The sequence below is a fragment of the Lissotriton helveticus genome, chromosome 7 (assembly GCF_964261635.1).
Source record: "Lissotriton helveticus chromosome 7, aLisHel1.1, whole genome shotgun sequence".
NCBI lineage: Eukaryota > Metazoa > Chordata > Amphibia > Caudata > Salamandridae > Lissotriton > Lissotriton helveticus.
Window position 1 is genome coordinate 21,019,903 of NC_136068.1, and position 18,938 is coordinate 21,038,840.

The 18,938-nt window shown below is 49.0% G+C and overlaps 1 protein-coding gene across 1 annotated transcript in view; it reads left to right on the forward strand.

Annotated features, from left to right (window-relative positions):
• LOC144766582 (pregnancy-specific glycoprotein 22-like) overlaps nucleotides 1-18,938 on the forward strand; it is a 147,946-nt gene that overhangs the window by 32,556 nt on the left and 96,452 nt on the right. Inside the window, exon 3 of the mRNA XM_078650378.1 lies at nucleotides 5,430-5,780. Coding sequence (XP_078506504.1) covers nucleotides 5,430-5,780 — 351 coding nt within the window. The remainder of the gene's footprint in view (nucleotides 1-5,429; nucleotides 5,781-18,938) is intronic.

Genomic DNA, 18,938 nt, shown 5'->3' on the forward strand with positions numbered 1-18,938 from the left:
AAGTCGTATCTGATTTTCCTGGGGTGCTAACTGTATGTATATATTATACCTGTACTTTACCTGAACCATGATTTTGTAGGGTCTGCAGCAGTGTTAAGGTGCTGCCACACAACGGTGCGTAGTATTATTGTGTGAGGGCACCCTCAAGATATCTTGCATGGGACCCAATAAGGTTTAGTTTTGCCCCTTCTAGTGATGTTTGTACTGCACGGGTAAGCATAGGAGACAGCCCTCTGGGAGGGAACTGCACTGTGACTTGTCCTCAGGATACTACAGGTGCCACTGCTCTGGCATCATCTCCAGCTGCTGCACTCAGCAGCACCAACAGCCACAAAGTCCCCCTGATTCTCTCATCCTCAGAGACTTGCACCAGAAGAAACAACAGAAAGCGAGCAGGGTCCTTCCTCTCCCCTGCAAAAAAACTGGAAAAGGCAACAAAACGCAACTGCAAGCAAGTAGATGAGGAAATGGTGCACCAGCAAGGAGCCCACAGACCAAGCCACCATCAAGACTTCCTTCAACCAATACTACCGACTCCTGGAAAAGACCAAAAGTAGCAAAATATTCAGCAATGAGTTTACCACCATTTTTAGTATTTCCATCACCACAGCCACCTTCCCTGAAGAATGGAAACACACTCAGGACAAACCTCTTCTCAAGAAACTATCTACCAACACCAGCAAACTCAAGAACTACTGTCCCAACTCTGCTCTGCTTTCCTGCCAAAGTCATCGAGAAGGCCATCAAGTGCCAACTCACGACCACCTGGAGAGAAACAATCTTCTGGACCCTTCCCCATCCGGACTCTGAAACAACCGTATCACCGAAACCACCCTGATCGTGGCCACCGACAACATCAGCATCCTCGACTGAGGAGAAGTATTGCCCCTGATCTTCCTCAATCTCTCGGCAGCGTTTGACTCCATATCCCACCACACCCCTATAAAGAGGCTCCATCACATTAGAATCCAAGGAGACGCCCTCACTGGAAAAAGCCAGAGTATCCTCCTACAACGTTTCACCCCGTAACCCAACAACATAATCTGCTCCATCCCTAATGGCTCGTCCCTCAAACCTATACTGTTCAATACCCACATGACCCCCTTAGCCAATATCATCAGAACCCATGCACTAAACATCATAATTTACACCACCCAGCCCATCCTTTTGCTATCAGAAGACTCCTCCACTACGATGGCAAACTTCAACAGGAGAATGATGAGTGTCGCTGACTAGATGAAAGGCAGCTGCCTAAAACTCAACACAGACAAAACGGAAGTGCCGATCTTCTGGAACAACACCTCCTCCTGAAACAAAGCATAGTGGCCTTTCAATCTTGGACCCTCATCCACTCCAACAGACCATGCCCACAACCTTGGCATCATTTTGGATAGTAGGCTTACCATGAAAATCCAGATCAAAGCAGTCACCACTGCCGGCTTCCTCACGCTTTGCAAACTCTTGAAATGTCTCCATGTCAACACTAGACATACCATCACTCAAGCCCTAGTCACCAGCCAGCTGGAGTACAGCAATGCACTTTACGTAGGAATCACCTGGCACCTCATTAAGAGACTGTAGACTATTCAGAACTCAGCAGCAAGACTTATACTCAACATCCCCAAATGGACGCAGATGACTCATCACCTCAAGAAACTCCACTGGCTCCCTGTTGAGTGGAGATGTCATTTCAAAATGCTGATCCTCACCTACAAAGCCCTACACAACCATGGACCAGGACACATCAAACACTGCCTGAACTTCCACCAGCCCTCCAGACACCTGCACCCCACCATCCTCTCTCTCAGTCACACCCTTGCATCCGCCGAAGTAACAATGGAGGACGCTTGCTGCAAAGTCCTTTGTTAACCACCCTCTTCACCTCTGGACCTCTTCATCTCTGCTGGAATTCAGGAAAGGACTCAAGACCCGGCTGTTTCAACCAAACAATCCCTAAGCAACAAGGTTCTCAGCATCTCCATACTCTCTCAGGTGATTTTTTGTGCTTTATAAGAACTGTTTAATTGACGTCTCTTTCTGCCAGAGAGCAGAATGTGCAAGTGAAGGAAGGAAAGTCCCACCAAGGGACCCCCGGAGTGTTTCAGGCAGCCATGGGGCAATGCCCAGGCTCTCCATTTGCACCAAGGAGAGAGCAGTCCGATGTGTTTTAAGACTTCCAGTAGCCTGAGACCATCCCCCGACCTCAGCCAGCACCACATCACCAAAACAACAAGTTATCGCCTTGTGCTCTACCTGAGGCGAGGAGAGGTACTCTAAATGTGCAACAATACATTTCAGTGGATTGCTGTGTTCTCTAGCCTGAAATGGTAAAACTCGTAGGGCTGGTATTCATGGCACAACCACCAGAGGGACTAGGTAGAATGACTCATTGAAACTTAGTAGCCGATTCACAAAGGACCGCCGCCCTCGTGGCAGAGCCCCGCAGTCATGGTGCGATCTCTGCAATCGGTAACTGAAGTACAGAGGTCCCACTACAAATGTGGGGCTTCCGCTTTGAGGGTAGGGACTCCCTCACGGCTGAGAAGCCCCTGCCAGAAGTGCAGAGTCTACTCTATGACTGCAGGGCCTCTGTCACTGGTGCAGAGACTCCCCCCACTACTGCAGGGCCTCTGCCACAAGTGCGGAGACTTCCCCACAACTGTGGGGCCTCCAACAAACTGAGGGGACTCACCCACAGCTGAAGGCATCTGAAACGAGTTCAGAGACTCCCCCTACTACTACGGGGTCTCTGCCGTGCGTGCATAGACTCCCCCACAAGTGCAGGGCCTCCACCACAACTGCAAAGACTCCCCCACGACTGTGGCGTCTCTGCTGTAAGTGCAGAGACTCCCCCACAACTGCGGGGTCCCTGCCTTGAGTGCAGCGATTACCCCACGACTGCAGGGTCTCCACAACGAGTTTGGAGACTCCTCTATGACTGCAGAGCCTTCGCCACAGATGCAGAGACTCCCTCCACTACTGCTGGGCCTTCAACACAACTGCTGAGACTCCCCCACAACTGTGGGCCCTCTGCCACAAATACGGCGACTACTCCATGACTGCGGGACCTCCACCATGAGTTCACAGACTCCCCCCACTACTTCAGGGCCTCCACCACAATGCGTAGACTCCCCCACAACTGTGGGGCCTCCACCACAACGGCACAGACTCCCCCATGACTGTGGAGCCTCTGCCATGAGTGCACAGACTCCCCCACACCTGCGGGGCCTCCAACACAACTGTGGAGAGCCCCCCACAACTGCAGGGCTTCTGCCATGAGTGCAGAGACTACCCTATGACTGCTTGGCCTCTGCCACGATTGCAGAGAAGCCCCCATGACTGTGGGGTCTCTGCCATGAGTGCGGTGACTCCCCCACAACTGCAGGGCCTCTGCCATGAGTGCAGAGACTCCCCTATGACTGCGAGGCCTCTGCCACGATTGCAGAGAAGCCCCCATGACTGTGGGGTCTCTGCCATGAGTGCAGAGACTCCCCTACGACTGCTTGACCTCTGTCACAAGTTTGGAGACTCCCTACAAGTTTGGAGACTCCCCACAAGTTTGGAGAATCCGCCATGAGTGCAGTGACTACCCCATGACTGCGGGGCCTCCACCACGAGTGCCAAGTCACCATGACTGCAGGGTCTCCGTCATGAGTGCGGTGACTCCCCCATGACTGAAAGACCTCTGCCATGAGTGCGGAGGCTCACCGACAACTGCGGGCCTCCGCCATGAGTGCATCGACTCCATGACTGCAAGGCTTCCACCACAAGTTCAGAGACTCCTTCCGCCGTGAGTGTGGAGACTCCCCCGCCACTGCGGGGTCTCTGCCTTGAGTGCAGCGATTACACCACGACTGCAGGGCCTCCACAATGAGTGTGGATACTCCTCTATGCCTGCAGGGACGTCACCACAGATGCAGAGACTCCCTCCACTACTGCGGGGCCTCTGCCATGAGTGCGGAGACTCTATGTGAACTGAGCCCAGAGTCTTGCCGTGTCAGGCCACTGCATTTCATGGTGGTACTTCTCTATCCCGCGCGTCCCTCAATGTTACATCACTGAAGTCAGAGGGATTGTGAAAAACCCACGCTAAGAAGTGTAAAGAATGAGCCACGCCCATTCAGCAGGAGAGTGGTGAGGGCGTGGCACGCAGTCGGTGGTGCATTTTGGAGCACGCCCTCACAAATATGTTACTAAAGCCTGGCGTTCTGTCATGTACACAGAGCTCATTTTTCATTGAAAGGGCACTTCAGAATTTTCAAAAACGGTGCTTTAATTGTGCTTCAACTGTGCTTTTGTAACTGTTGATATATTTGGAAATATTTGTGTAGTCCATTTACAGGTATTTAGATTTTGTGATGTTTGAAAACAATTGACATCTTACTGCCTTTGCTATCACGCTCCCCGCACCCAGCAAGATCGTCACAAAGTTGACTTCACAAACTCCTCTCACTTTGAAAGTCAGAGGAAGTGAACACCAATCTCAGTGAAAAATGCATAAACAGCTACTTATCAGAAAACATAGCCTGGCCTCTGACCTCTGTCTCTGAACGCACAGTAAATGTGACAAGATAAAGGTAACATTTAAAGGCATCTTTATGTAAATGTGTAAATGTAAATGTGCTGGATTTGTAAAGCGCACTGCTGACCGTAAGCGTCCCGGCGCTGTATACCGCTGGGGAACCCGTCCTGGCTTTCCCTGTGAGATGGTCCCTTTCTGGGTATCTCCAAGGTGAAACCAGGCATCCCCGGCGTCTGTGAGAGGCCGTTGTGGAGATGAGGCAAGCTTAATGCCCAGAGTTGCCGAGTGTGGTCCCTGGTTAGAGTAGGCACCGAGGTGAGAATTATCGAGTCCGTTGACCCTGGTCCACGACCCTGCCGCGTCGGGGATTGAACCCTGGTCCCGGGCCGTTCTCTGCTTCCGGGTCAGCCGCCTCTAACCAGTGAGCCACACCACTCTACTTTATTGCTTATTCACCTTCTGAACTCCAGTATGCAGCCCCGCAACACCCCTATCACACCTAGCACCCCTAGCACCCCCAGCACCCCTGCTTCCAGCACCCTTGCTTCCAGTACCCCTGCTTCCAGCACCTCTACTTCCAGCACCCCTGCTTCCAGCACCCCTGCTTCCAGTACCCCTGCTTCCAGCACCCCTGCTTCCAGCACCTCTACTTCCAGCACCCCTGCTTCCAGCACCTCTACTTCCAGCACCCCTGCTTCCAGCACCTCTACTTCCAGCACCTCTACTTCCAGCACCCCTGCTTCCAGTACCCCTGCTTCCAGCACCCCTGCTTCCAGCACCCCTGCTTCCAGCACCCCTGCTTCCAGCACCTCTACTTCCAGCACCTACGCCTCCCTCCCTCTCTTTCTGGTTGGTGGTTTTGGAACGTTTTGTATTTACATTTCTCCTTGGTCTCTATCCCTTCTAGCCTGGCTGAGTGTCTGGATCCTGGTGACGGCGGGGCTGGGGTCCAGGGCAGAGGTGGTCAATGCTGTGGCGGGGCAGACGGCCGGCCTCACTGCCCCGGTCCCTGCAAATATACTGGTAGTTTCCTGGTTCCGAGGGACAGCGGTGGCTGATGCTCAGCGGATAGTCACATACATTGTGCCGACTTCCATACAGAACAATGGTGCTCGGTCCACAGGACGCGAGTCGGTGGGGCATGATGGGTCCTTATGGATCAGAGACCTGCGGACAAGTGACAGCGGCTACTACACGGTGCACGTAATACCATATGTTGGACTACCATCAATGGTCACCCGGCAGCTAAGAGTCTATGGTAAGTTCTACTCATTGCCTCATCCATCTTCACCATCTCCTGTATCATGAACCTTGGGTTGTAGCTGGGGATTGTGTGAAAGAACCTCAGAGGATATGAAAGAGCAGAGATCTACATCCCACCCCCTTCCAAAATCAGGTCAACCGGGGCTACGGTTGAAAGGAGCCCAGTGGAGGGCTGAGAGCCTCATCCCTACACAATCCCAAACTGCTCTTCATAATGTGTAAAGATGCTCCCCCACAGCATGACAGGAGCCTGAACTCAGGCAGGCAATCACCTTCATTCAATCTACACAGGAGGAACCCTAACAGTAATATATAAAAACAGAGAATTACTATGTACATCAAAAGTGCACATACAACATTCTACAACAGTCTCGGTAGGAGTAAAATCTAAAAGAGGCCACATCTATGCTGCAGACTTCCATAAAGAGCCCTGCCCCACAACCAATGAATAGTAAAATAGAAGATGCTAGAAGGTGATGAACAATCTCCCATTCTCTTATTATGCAAATAGTAGGTCATATATATACTTGAACAGGTAAACCTGCCTCTATCCGCTGTTGTTGTTGCAAGTACACTTAGGCAAGTCACAGAGCCTGAAGTTTAGGCAGTCATGGTTTAATATAACTTGACCTCGGGACATAAACAATGTGCAAAAAACATATAATGCATGGTGAATCAAGTTCATGGTGAATTAAGTGCATGGTGAATCAAGAGCATGGTGAATCAAGTGCATGGTGAATCAAGTGCATTGTGAATCAAATGCATATCAAGTGCATAGTAAATAAAGTGCATGGTAAATGGACTGCATGAAGTGCATGGTAAATGGACTGCATGAAGTGCATGGTGAATGAAGTGCATGGTGAATGAAGTGCATGGTGAATGAAGTGCATGGTGAATGAAATGCATGGTGAATAAAATGCATGGTGAATCAAGTGCATGGTGAATCAAGTGAATGGTGAATCAAGTGCATGCTGAATCAAGTGTATGGTAAATCAAGTGTATGGTGGATCAATTGAATGGTGAATCAAGTGCACTGTGAACCAAGTGCACAGTGAATCAAGTGCACAGTGAATCAAGTGCACGGTGAATCAAGTGCACTGTGAATCAAGTGCATGGTGAACCAAGTTCACGGTGAATCAAGTGCACTGTGAACCAAGTTCATGGTGATTCAAGTGCACGGTGAACCAACCAAGTGCACGGTGAATCAAGTGCACAGTGAATCAAGTGCACGGTGAATCAAGTGCACTGTGAATCAAGTGCATGGTGAACCAAGTTCACGGTGAATCAAGTGCACTGTGAACTAAGTTCACGGTGATTCAAGTGCATGGTGAACCAACCAAGTTCACGGTGAATCAAGTGCACGGCGAATCAAGTGCACGGTGAACCAAGTTCACAGTGATTCAAGTGCACGGTGAACCAATCAAGTGCACGGTGAATCAAGTGCACAGTGAATCAAGTGCATGGTGAATTGTTTTCAAGTAGTGTCACAGGGAGGGAAGCATACTCCTTTTTTGGACCAGCCACGTCGCTTTAGGAAGAACACTAACCAGTGGACCACATTCCTTCTCAACCTGGTTAGCACAAACCTATGCTGGAGATGTAGAGTGTGCCCCCAATATGGTTGTAAGCCTTCGGCGTTGGGGGGGAGGGCACTCATTTTATGACATGCATTGTTGTATTTTCCCTCTTCAAACATTTTGAGACAAGATTTGAATTCCTCTTTGCTAATCTGACTTAATAACTTTGAGTCGTTGAAGAAATGAGGTCTGTCCATCTTCATACAAAGAATGTACCCCAACCAGGGGGTGCGCAGTGCCGGGTGCAGAGTGAGACAATCCTGTGTTATCAGCCCCTAGAGTTTGGCTTCCTCCCTAGTCCACACCCAGTGCAGTAAACCAGGGGGCGAATTGTAACAAGATCCTCCAGAAAGGAAAGACCCGGCTCTTTTTGCAACAGAAATGTGGGCACAGCTAGTATTCTGCAAAGACAAGAATGTGCTGACCTCTGTAATTTCTGCAGCTTTATGTGCCCTCAAACCTCTGCCCATGGGTGGCCGGCGCTATACACTACACCCAGTAAATTATACTCTTCTGCTCCAGGGGTTTCATTCCTAACTTTAAAGAAGCATGTGAGCCTGCTCTTGGCACGGTCTTTGCCCAGGCTGCACTCTGGCATCCCCCGCCAAGGGTCCCACGTGTGTCCCACACAGCGTGTCCCACACAGCAGGAAAGTCAAGCACTTTAAGTAGCACGTGCCAATTGCACCTCCCTCCACAGCAAAGCCCCAGTGAGATTCTGGACAACAGATTGTTCAAGAACTCACTTGGTGGGCTCCAAGTCAATACTTCAGGTGAAGATCCATGAAACAATGTCACAAAATGTGAAGCGATACTTCAACTCCAAGCAATATTGTAACTTCCGAAGCCTACTGCCACCATTGCACAAACTAAGTACAGTTTACTCACTACTATCATATTTTACAAAACTCATGCCCAGGTCCTAGACATTGTGACAATAATTTCAGTATGAGCTTGTAGGAAAGTAGGATCTGCTTTCAAGGTCACCCGCACTTGTTGCTGGTATCGTTATGTTTTACTGACTAGTCTGACTGGGATCCTGCTAATCAGGACCCTGCTTCTCCCCTAAATTGGACATGGTGAGTACTTAGGTACACCCCAGATTGGCTACTGGTGTTACTGCGTTACCCCTAGTAAATGGTACTAAGGTCCCCCATGGGCTGCAGCATGTATTATGCCACCCATGAGAGACCGCTCAGACTGTGAATACAGGCACACCATTGCAGCCTGAGTAAGCTGATGCGAGCTCCACTTTCGACAGATATATGTTTCCTTATATCTGAGGTCACTGTACTTAAAGCCTATAAGTCCTCCCTAAGGCAGGCCTTTCAATCCTGAAGGTAGGGTGCTTTATTATAAGCGGGAGTGTCCCCCTGCATGAGCAGGACACCTCTACAAACCACAGAGTCCATTCTCCTGGGTTGTAAAAGCAGCAGCCATTACGATACATAGAGTGGCCGTGCGCCATTACATGATGTCTAACTCTAAACTGGCTTAACGAAACCTGTTGTGTTTGGTATCAAACATGTTGAAATCATACCCCTACACCATAAACGGTGTGGGAGGTAACATTCCATGTGCTGCAAAGCTCCTCAGGGAGGCCCGCACTGCTCCCGGTAACAGTCTTCCAGACCCGGACAGCAAGCTATGGCTGCTGCCGACCAGAGACACAATTCTGCCCTCTTGCTGCTGAGCCAATCTCAAGCAGGGGAAGGCAGGACAATAGGTTTCCTGTCACGGGGAGGTGTGACCACCACCCAGATAGGACTTAGTATATTGGGGCATGATGGAGACATGGGAGTATCCTCCCCACTGTCCAGCCCATCCTGTGGGAGCGACCTCTAAATTGTCCGAACCCTTTGCTTAGGGTACTTAACCCTTCCCATGCTCATGACGGAACGGTTCCATCACGAGCCTCGGGTGGGCTGTGCTGGTGACGGAACGGTTCCGTCGCGGCCCGCTCGCCGCGCCTGCGCGGCACAAATTACGCGCCTGCGCTGACGTTCTAATGGGCGGGTGGATCCGTGACGGAACCGTTCCGTCACAAGCACAGCTCACCTTAGGGCCGTCACAGAGCGGTTCCGTCACGAGCACGGGACCGCCGCGCGGCCCCACCTCCCCCTTAGCGCTACGGCGGAATAGCCGCCGCAGCGAAGGGGTTAAGGGCTTACCTTTGGGTGGTTCCTTAGATTTGTCAGATCTGCAACCACTTCATCTTCAACCATCTGGGCTCTTAGGACTTCACTGGACTTCGCTTTGGGAACCAAGACTGCAACTGGGAAGACTCCCGCTTCACCTGGTCTCGTCATCCTGCCAGTCTTCTGTGTCATCTGTGCCTGTGCTACATACAGGTTCTTCTACAGGCCGGTGGACATCCAAGACACCCAAAGGAATCTCCCTTGAAGTGAAGGATTCAATTCCCTGCACCTGCAAGCACCACAATGAAGCTGACCGATGTGCTGTTCCTGAGCTCCTACAGACTCTGAATGGCTCTTCTACAGCTGTGGTGGTTCTGCAACTCGCCCGAGGACTTCACTGTCGGCGCAACAGGGTCTTTTGCGATGTCTGTGCCTTCTTCCCATGGGTCCTCTTGAGGGTCTTGTTTGGCTCCAGTGGGCTCCCTTTCTTGCTCGGGGCCTGCCCTGACTTACCTACTTGTGTTGAGCCACTTGGACCTTTGCTGGTCCCGACATTGCACCTTTTTCATCTACTACGTTTGTTGCCGTTGCCAAGGATTATTGGTGCCCCTGCTGGACATTGACCCCTTGGCTCTTGATGTCCGACGTGGGATAGATCATGAATGGCTCCTGGTATTCCAAAGCATTGCCTGGTCTGCACAGCTGCAGCGCCAAGGTCACTGTCTACCCTCCTGCATCTTGCAACATCGGTGAGCATTCGTCTTCTGTGCCTGCTGGTCACTTCTGAGGGGCATAGACTCTGTCCCCTCTGCTTGCAGGTACCTCTCATCTTGAATCCACCTTTGGGTTCCACCGGACTCTTTCACCTTCTTCACCAGCAGCAGCTTCACTGAAGTCCTCCACTCCATTATGGTCTACAGGAATTTCCAATGCGACTTCGCACCGTTGCACACAGCTTTCCTGGTGTAGGTATCCTGGCTCCCGGGGTATCCATGTGTGGGGTGACTCTCCAACCTTCTATCTTCCATGAGGTTTATTCAGGGTTCTCTGGAAAAGGGTTGCAACTGTGACTTACCGATTGACTTGTATTGAGCACAAGGTCAAGTTCCCATTCTGCACACGGCATCTGTAGGGTTCATGGGTTCCTACCTTGGATGATTCCTTGGGTCCCCAGCTCTTCTACGTCTTCTGGGTCCAGTTTCGACTAAGGCCGTGATTCCCATTCCACTTTATTACTATATGGTTTGGTCTCCCCCTGGTGACCACTGTGTATTTGTGATACTTACGTTTTCTAGTACTAAAGCTATTGTGTGTATCGTGATTTAATCTCAGGGTAGGAGATATTGCAATGTGTTAGAGAGTGTTTAAAATAAATAAAACTACACTGTGCGGTTCTTTTTCACTTGACCTACTCAATATGATTAGTACTGATAAAACAAGCTGCTTCACACCCTGATGCATTGCAGTTTTGTGATTGGTCAGGGGAGCTTGGGTCCTTACCAATCACAATGCTGCATTGGTCAGTGGGACCTGGCTGTGTGTACCAAGATGAAGGAGAGCAGGAGCAGAAACGCTGGACCCGGCAGCAAGATAAGTTTATTTGTTAATATTGCGCACCCCAACCACCCCGCATGACTCCCCTCCCTGCACCACGCAACCCTGGCCACCACCTGCAAGCCTTGCCGGCCGGCACTGGAGTAGTCAAACCAACTCTTGTGTAAACAAGCAAAATCCGGATTGAACAATGTGTACTGCTTTAAAAAATTTGTGATTCTCTAACTGAAGTGGATTGTGGAAGTCTCAGAGGGCAGACATTCTATGCAGATTCATGAAATAGATTAGTGCCAGGTCAAATGGGGAACATCCTTTACAATGCAACTTTTACAATGCACTACCATTACGACACAACTTTTACAACGCAAGTTATTACAACGCATTGCGCTGGGCGGCGCTCTAGGATAGGGAATAGTTTAATTACTATCCAACACCTTCCCTACTATCCACGGGGACTGGAGTTGGAATAGTAAATTAAACTATTCACTATCCAGCGCCCCCCAACGCAAGTCGTTGTAATGACTTGCGTTGTAAAACCTGCGCCGTAATGGCATGCGTTGAAACGTCATACATCCGGTCAAATATACGCACTTCCAGCCAGAAAGGCTCCCCTGCGTGTCCTATTTGAAAACTGCTGAATGCTCCTTAGTGCTTGATACGTTCTTCCTATTGTTAAGGGGTTGTCACTTCAACACATATGTTTACAAATACAACTTTGCTACACTAATGCTTTTTGCTCGTTTGTTTAGGCTAAATAAACATTTTGTAAGAAATTGGGTTATTGGTAGTAGGAGGTAGAAGCCCCACTCAGGCAATAACCACAATCTTTGTTAGTGTGAATCACAAAATTAAGCTGTCCTTAACTAGCTGGTAGCTTGGCATAAAGCAAACAGGCTTAACTTAGTGGCAAAGTATAAAGTAATTAGGCAGCACACAAACAATATAAAGTGAAAACACAACGCAACAAAGCTTCCAAACTAATTTAGAAAAAATTTGAGTTCATTTTAGAAAATAATATGCTGAACAAAAATCCATCCAGTAGAAACGGAGATGTTTAATTTAAAAAGGATTTGGGTACAAATTGCGTCTATAAGCACAAAGCGCCAATTTGGGAAATCTCTTTGTGTTTGACCGGGGAAAAGTCACGTGTTCAGGCAGACCGCAATAGAGTGCAGGCCAGATAGAGGGACCAGGTTAGTCTCGCTAAAAAAGTTTCCTTCTCAAAGGCCCGAGTGAAGAGTTCCATTTGCTGTGCAGGGAGTTGTGAGGAGCTGGAAGAGTTTTGCAGATGGTCGTCATTGTAGACTGGAGAGCAGACTGGGTGGTGGAGGCTGTCCACACTGTAGAGTAAAGATCCAGTGGAGTGTCGCGGACAGCCATTGCTGGAGCTTTTTGTTGGCAGTCACTGCGGGCTGTTGTTGCTGTAGCGCAAATAAATTAGTTCACATGAGCTTCACTTAGAGGCTGCCACCAGTGGCCAAGTCTTGGCACTGATGGGCTTGTTCGTGGTTGCAAAAAGCCCAAAACTTCAGGATTTTTCTATTCTTCAAAGGAAGAGCTCAAAATATGCCAGCCAAGTCTCCAGAGCTTAGTGGAGCATCTCCTGGGAAGCAGGAAGCCACTCCAGCATAGGCCACCAGGGCTCAGGCGTGTCCAGTTGCAATTCCAAGAAGGTCTAGTGCAGCTGGTCAACTGTGCAGTTGCAAGGAGGCGTCTGAACATATTGTGTCCCTATAGTTCACACTGGAGGTCTGTCAATTGAACTTTGGAATCACTTAGGTTAGCCTGGGATGAAGAGAGCAGATCCAGTCTTCCTTCTCAGAAAGCAAGGCAGTGCTCAAGCAGCAAGGCAGTCCTCTGGTAGCAGCAAGGCAGTCCTATGGGGAAAAGGCTGTCCTTCTTCTTGAATGTCCAAGGTCCAGGAGCGTATTGAGGAGTAGTTCCAATATTTCTACCTGATGTCAGCCTTTGAGGTGGGGGTTCCCTATACCACCCCCACATCTAGTCCTGAAAAGTTCTTCCCTTCCCCTGTGAAGGCTCCATGAAGTCTGATATCACACAAGATAGTGTCAGGTTCCTTTGCGTGTGCTGGAGGCAAGCCCCATTCCAGTGTAAGTGAGGCATGGCACAGCTCCACCCTCAACCATCCTGGCAGGATGGCCCATCCAGCCAACACCTAGTCTCCTTTGTGTCACTGTCTGGAAGGAATATGCAAAATCTAACAGGAGAGTCGTTCATGCTCAGATTACTTAGGACACTAGCAGTAGGAATAAATAGTTAGGACCGTTTTACGACGGAAAAACAATTGCACAAAACATGGGTGCCTTAACCACGCAAGTGGAACCACGACGATGCCTGCACCACAAAAGTGTTTAGCACGCATGTCAGAACAACATAAATAGATGCTAGTATATTAACTTTATCTAAACCATGCATTCCATTCGCTTCTGCTTTCCTTGTTTAGGCTGTTTCCCAAAGACACATACTCCTACTTGTTGGCAGATATATGCACCCATAATTGGTCAATACCATCCAGGTCAGAGCTTTCTGTGTGCCTTTCTGTGCCCAGGAATTTGCATAAATCTATATGTGCGGAGATTTCCCACCTTGAACAGGGTGATATATGTTTATTTCAATCTAAATCAAATCGGCCACTGGACTGTCCAAAATATACATACATTGGATCCAAGGTCAAAATCTATTTTGCTTGGTAATTATACAAACCTATTGTGGGGTGCATTCTGAGATAGAAATGCAATGGATTGGTGAAGTGATATTACATTTCACTAATTTAAAACGCACCAGGGTCCTGTACCATAACAATTATATTAAAAACCGGTGAAGATACTCAGCTGTGCTACTGCACTAATTGCGATGGCCACTTTTAAATAAGAGGCTTGGAAGTAAAAATAAATGGATTAAGGGGCGGAAATATTTTCATCCTAGGTAACACCGAATGTCAATGGCGTGCTGCCCAAACACTGCATGGGCGGATTTTGCGGATTCGCAATCCGCGAATTTGCGGATTTGCGTATTCGCGGATTGCGAAAATACGCGAAATACGCGAATTCTCGCGGATTTGCGTATTTTTTGGGGGTGTGTGTGTTCGCACGGGTTTCTGCAAGTTCGCGAGGGTTTTGTACAATTTCGCAAATTGCGAACTTACTTGTCGGGTCGCCAGTTTTGCGAACTTGTTGTTTCTACGTGCCCAGCCTGTTTGCTAAGATTTCTTCATCACTGCCACCCTCTGTCACCACTGGCACTCTCTTTGGTCACCCATGCCACCCTCTGGCTCACCCATGTCACCCTCTGTGTCATCACATCACCCTCTAGTTCACCAGTGTACATTATTGGGGCAAAGCAAAGCACTGCCATCCTCTGTCAACACTGGCACTCTGGTTCACCCATGCCACCCTCTGGCTGGCACACCCATGCCACCCTCAGTGTCATCACAACAACACCCTCTGATTGACCACTGAGTGAACAAACACCTGCTAAGTGCTTTAAGTTTTGCAAACAACAACACCTGCCCTGCCCCAACTGACATTAATGAAGGCTGGCACCTGCTTGTCTGCTCCCTTTCCTTTTTGTTGCAAATGCAATGTAAATAATTTTTTTTAACAGGATGCAATGGCATACTTGTAACTATTCTGTGACTGTCAGAGCAGGGTCACACAATAGTTGCAAGTAGGCAACCGGATTATGGAGGGCCCCTTCAGGAAGCACTACAGGTAAATGGTTACAAATGATGAGCTCGAACTTTTGCACCTGCTCGTTCGTTTTGCTTTTGCAAAACTCGTTTTTCGGTAATTTCGCCCTATTCGCGGGGCGCGTCGTAGTGCGAACTGGCCCGTGGAGGCCGCGAACTCGTGCGAGTTACCTCAAGGTTGAGTATGGGCGCCGCCATTTTGTTTGCGTGACGTATTTCCGTTTCCGCCCGCTAAGTGTAATCTCGCGCGACTCGCGCCTTGCGAATACAAGTTCGCACGAGTTCGCGAGAGAAATCGCGTGCGAACTTACTTACGCGCACGTGATCGGGCCGCCATCTTGTTTTTCATTCATTCCTATGTGTCTGGGTATGGTGTTTCTATCCTCTGTATATCTCTGCCATCCTTTGCTTGTTTTAATATTTTGTTGATCTATTTAACTTATTTTCTATCCCTCTATTTTTCTAGATCTATATTTTTGTGTTTTAGGCTACTTTTGTTTACTTTAGAACTACTTTTTTAAACTTTTATTTCCTTCTTCCCTACTCTTATTCTTTTTCATTTTTTCTCTTCTTTACTGCTAACACCTGCCCAGAACATGGTCAAGACAGCTGTCAAGCTGCCCAAGACGGCCCCCGCAGCCCGTGCCCGGCTCCCGTGTGGTCGCTTGAGGGCGGAAATGGTGGTGCCCCGGGAGATCTTCAGCCCTGAGGAGGTGGGCGCACTTGTTTTTTATGTGCAGCGCCGTCTCCCCAGGACCATCGCGGCAGGCGGCAGGATCGCTGCTGGTTACACCAACAGCCAGGAGCGACGGAAGCGGTGGGGGCAGGTGTGCCGGGCCCTTTTTAAGATCACGGGGGTCCAGCGCACCTACAATCAAGTCACCCACCGCTGGACCGACATCCTGGACCGAGAGCGTGACCTGCTAGACGTGCTGGGAGTGGAGGTCCCCGGGCTTGGTGAGTAGTAGTAGCAATTTTTTCATTACTCACTACTCTGTTTTTTCTCCTGCTCTATGTGGCTGTGTTATATTGCAAATGTTTGCTTTAACTTTTTTACAAAGAGCAATAATGCTGCTGGTGATTACATTGATAGGAGAGGTAAATTACTATTTCAAAATCTTCTGTGCATTTCAGGTGCACTGTTCTCCTTCTCTGTGCCGGTGCCACTGCTTATTTGTTTTCTATTTTGTGTTCATTTAATTGGGCTGAGTAATGTATGAGTGTATTTTACAGAACTGCGTAATGCTAGACACAAAGGGGCAGATTTACAAGCCCCTTGTTCCACGTTTACACTGCCTTACCTGACGCACTGCGACGTAAACGTGGCGCATCCCTGCGAGTCATGTACAACGTGATGCATCTAAGGAGATGCGCCACGTGAAGGCCTGGGCCTGCGCCACAATGGGTGCGTTCCCACGCAGGGGGGGGGTGGGGGGTGCCGGTCAGGCAGATGTGTGCCTCGCAAAAGTGCCTGCGTGAAATCTACAAGATTTAACGCAGGCACTTCCGCGACGCTGCTATGTCAATTCTTTATGCCTGCTTGCTTGAAGCAGGCGTAAGGACTGATGTGGTATGTTGAGTATTATTGGGCAGCCCTGAGCACTGCTATAGTTGCATCGCGCCCGCAACGCGACTCTAGAGATGCGCCCCTATTTCGTCACGAGATGCGTCACGCATCTGCCTACCCTTGCGCCAGGGTTTGCCGCATTGTAATAGCGGCGCATCTGCCGTGACGCAAGGTTAGTTTTGCGTTACGCATTTGTTCTGGTGCACATCTGGAGGTGTCCAGCTCAGAACTCGTAAGTATGCCCCTAAGTGTCAGATTAGCAATTACCTGCGCATCCCTGCAAAGTGTGCGGCACGCCAGCACCACCCATGGTGCGCCGTATTTACAATGCGGCACACCATGGTCCCAAAACGTCACCGAAGCGTTACGCATCGGTGCCGTAAAGGCGGCTCATTGATGGAGTTGCGTTGCAACGATGGCGGAGCTCCAGCAATGCTGCGTCAAGCCGTAAGTCTGCTTCATGCAGGCGCAGGGTTTCAGTGACGCATCATTGTCCTAAATGACTGATTGAAATTTTATATATTCCCCATAGCCACTTTTAGCATGCGTTCCTGCGCAGGAACGCCCTCCCTTGCGCTGGAACGCTCCCTAATGGCGCAGGGCTTTAGAATGGGATGCATCTCCCATATGCGTCACGTTGTTAATATACGCCACACCATGGCGCCTCTCTTGTTGTGGCGCTGCGTCACAAAAGTGACGCAAGAACGGAGCAAAAGAGCTGCAAGGGGCTTGTAAATCTGCCCCTAGAGTAGAGGCTCAGTTGCAGTCCTTCCTTTGTAGCCCTCTTTTTGGATGAAATAGTAGGTTCTTGTTCTTTCTAAATGTTTGATTTGGTTGACAAGGACATCGGCAAGCAGCATTCATCAATGTTTTCTGTTATTTCTTTCATGTTGTACGTCAGGTCCGCCCAGGGGCAAGCGGACCGAAAAATCTGATGCAGCAGTGGCTCCAAAGGAGGAGGATGCAGGCCAGGGCGGCGAGTGCTCCTTTGCTGGCCCCAGTAAGTTTTCATTTAAATATAGAGGACCTATTGTTGTCCAAGCATTCCTAATTTAATTGTTTCGAAATAGTGTTTAGATAGGAGCAAAATCAATAATCCTACTGTTGCAGGGACAATTCTCCACAAACCGAACTATGGACACCAAAGACCAGAGTAATAATATTTCAGAGTTGCGTGTTTGGCACACTGTATAATTAAACCTGGTAGTGTCAGCAGCACAGATTCCTCCTTGCAAAAATTGCAAAACTTTTCGCTCAGTCACTCTAGTCTGGACTCTCTGGAGGACTAAAAACTAGAGTCAATTCAAGTTTAAAAGCTTTATTAAAAGTTTAAGTAAACACATATATTAAAATAAAGTTAGTTGGAAATGGAAAAGTGCTTGGTGCTGAGTTGATGAGTACTGGATTGGTACACATTTCTTGTGGTCGATCCGAGCTTTCACCTGGTTTCAAGTTGATGTTCCTCTTGTCCTTAGAAGTCCAGTTTCTGTCTGTTCAGAGAAAAATAGTGTGTGTTAAAATTAAGCAAGCATTCAACAATTGTGACAAAAAAATTAAGCAAGACAACAGCTTTCCCTGGAAGGAGGGACATTTTTACTTTAGACTAGAGTAGACAGTCAATTAATTTTTCTGTTGTTTTCACATTTTTTCATTCATAGACCAAATACTAGTGGAGTGGTGTAATCTAACATTCTTAAATCTACTTTGTAGGTGGAACATCTGGTGGCGGGGCCAGCTCGGATGTGGTGGTCATCATTGACTCGGAGTCCGAGGATCAATCTGGGGAGGAGGCGGCGCTAGAGGAGTCGGACCAAGAAGAAGTACAGACTGTGAGGAAGGAGACAGTGGCGGTGGCGAGTACAGGTAAGCTGGATCATGGTACTATCTGACTCTTAGATAGGATATGATGTGTATCCAGTGGTGGCCCAGTGACAAATTACAATATGGTAATTACAGCAGGCTGGGACCGAAAGACAGATAGAGGCAGAGACAGAGAGAGAGGGAGGGAGGGAGGGAGCCAGAGGGAGGGTGAGGGAGGGAGACAGAGAGAGAGAGACAGCGAGGTAGAGGGAGACAAAGGGAGACAGAAAGAGGGAGACAGAGAGAGAGAGAGAGAGAGAGAGAGGGAGGGAAACAGACATATCGCCTGGGCCTGGTGCAGATGATACGGTTGCTGGTGTGGTTAACGGCTCAGAGGAAAAATCACTCACTTCTGCCAGATCTCTTTCATATGAAAGAGCACCAAACCAAGGATACAAGTGAGTTGTGGGAAGGGAAATGGTGATTCAAGCGCCCCTCCCTGCGGACGCCCATGATACTGGCCTGAATAGTTTTGTACTGCCCTGGCTAGTTGCTAGTTGTACTGTGACACAACTTCCTGCTGAATCATTTTGTGTTAATCATATTCTTAAAGAGCATTGGTTACAGATTATGTCTTTCTTTCTTCATATAGTTGGCAATACTAAAACCTCCAAACCAACGAGGAGTATGCTGGCTGTACTGGCCCGGCAACGGAGGCTGGAAGCAACTGTTGCCGAATATCGGCGACTGGTGGAACTGGAGGGGGATGACACGCACTCCAGTGCATCAAATTTAACATCTACATCCTC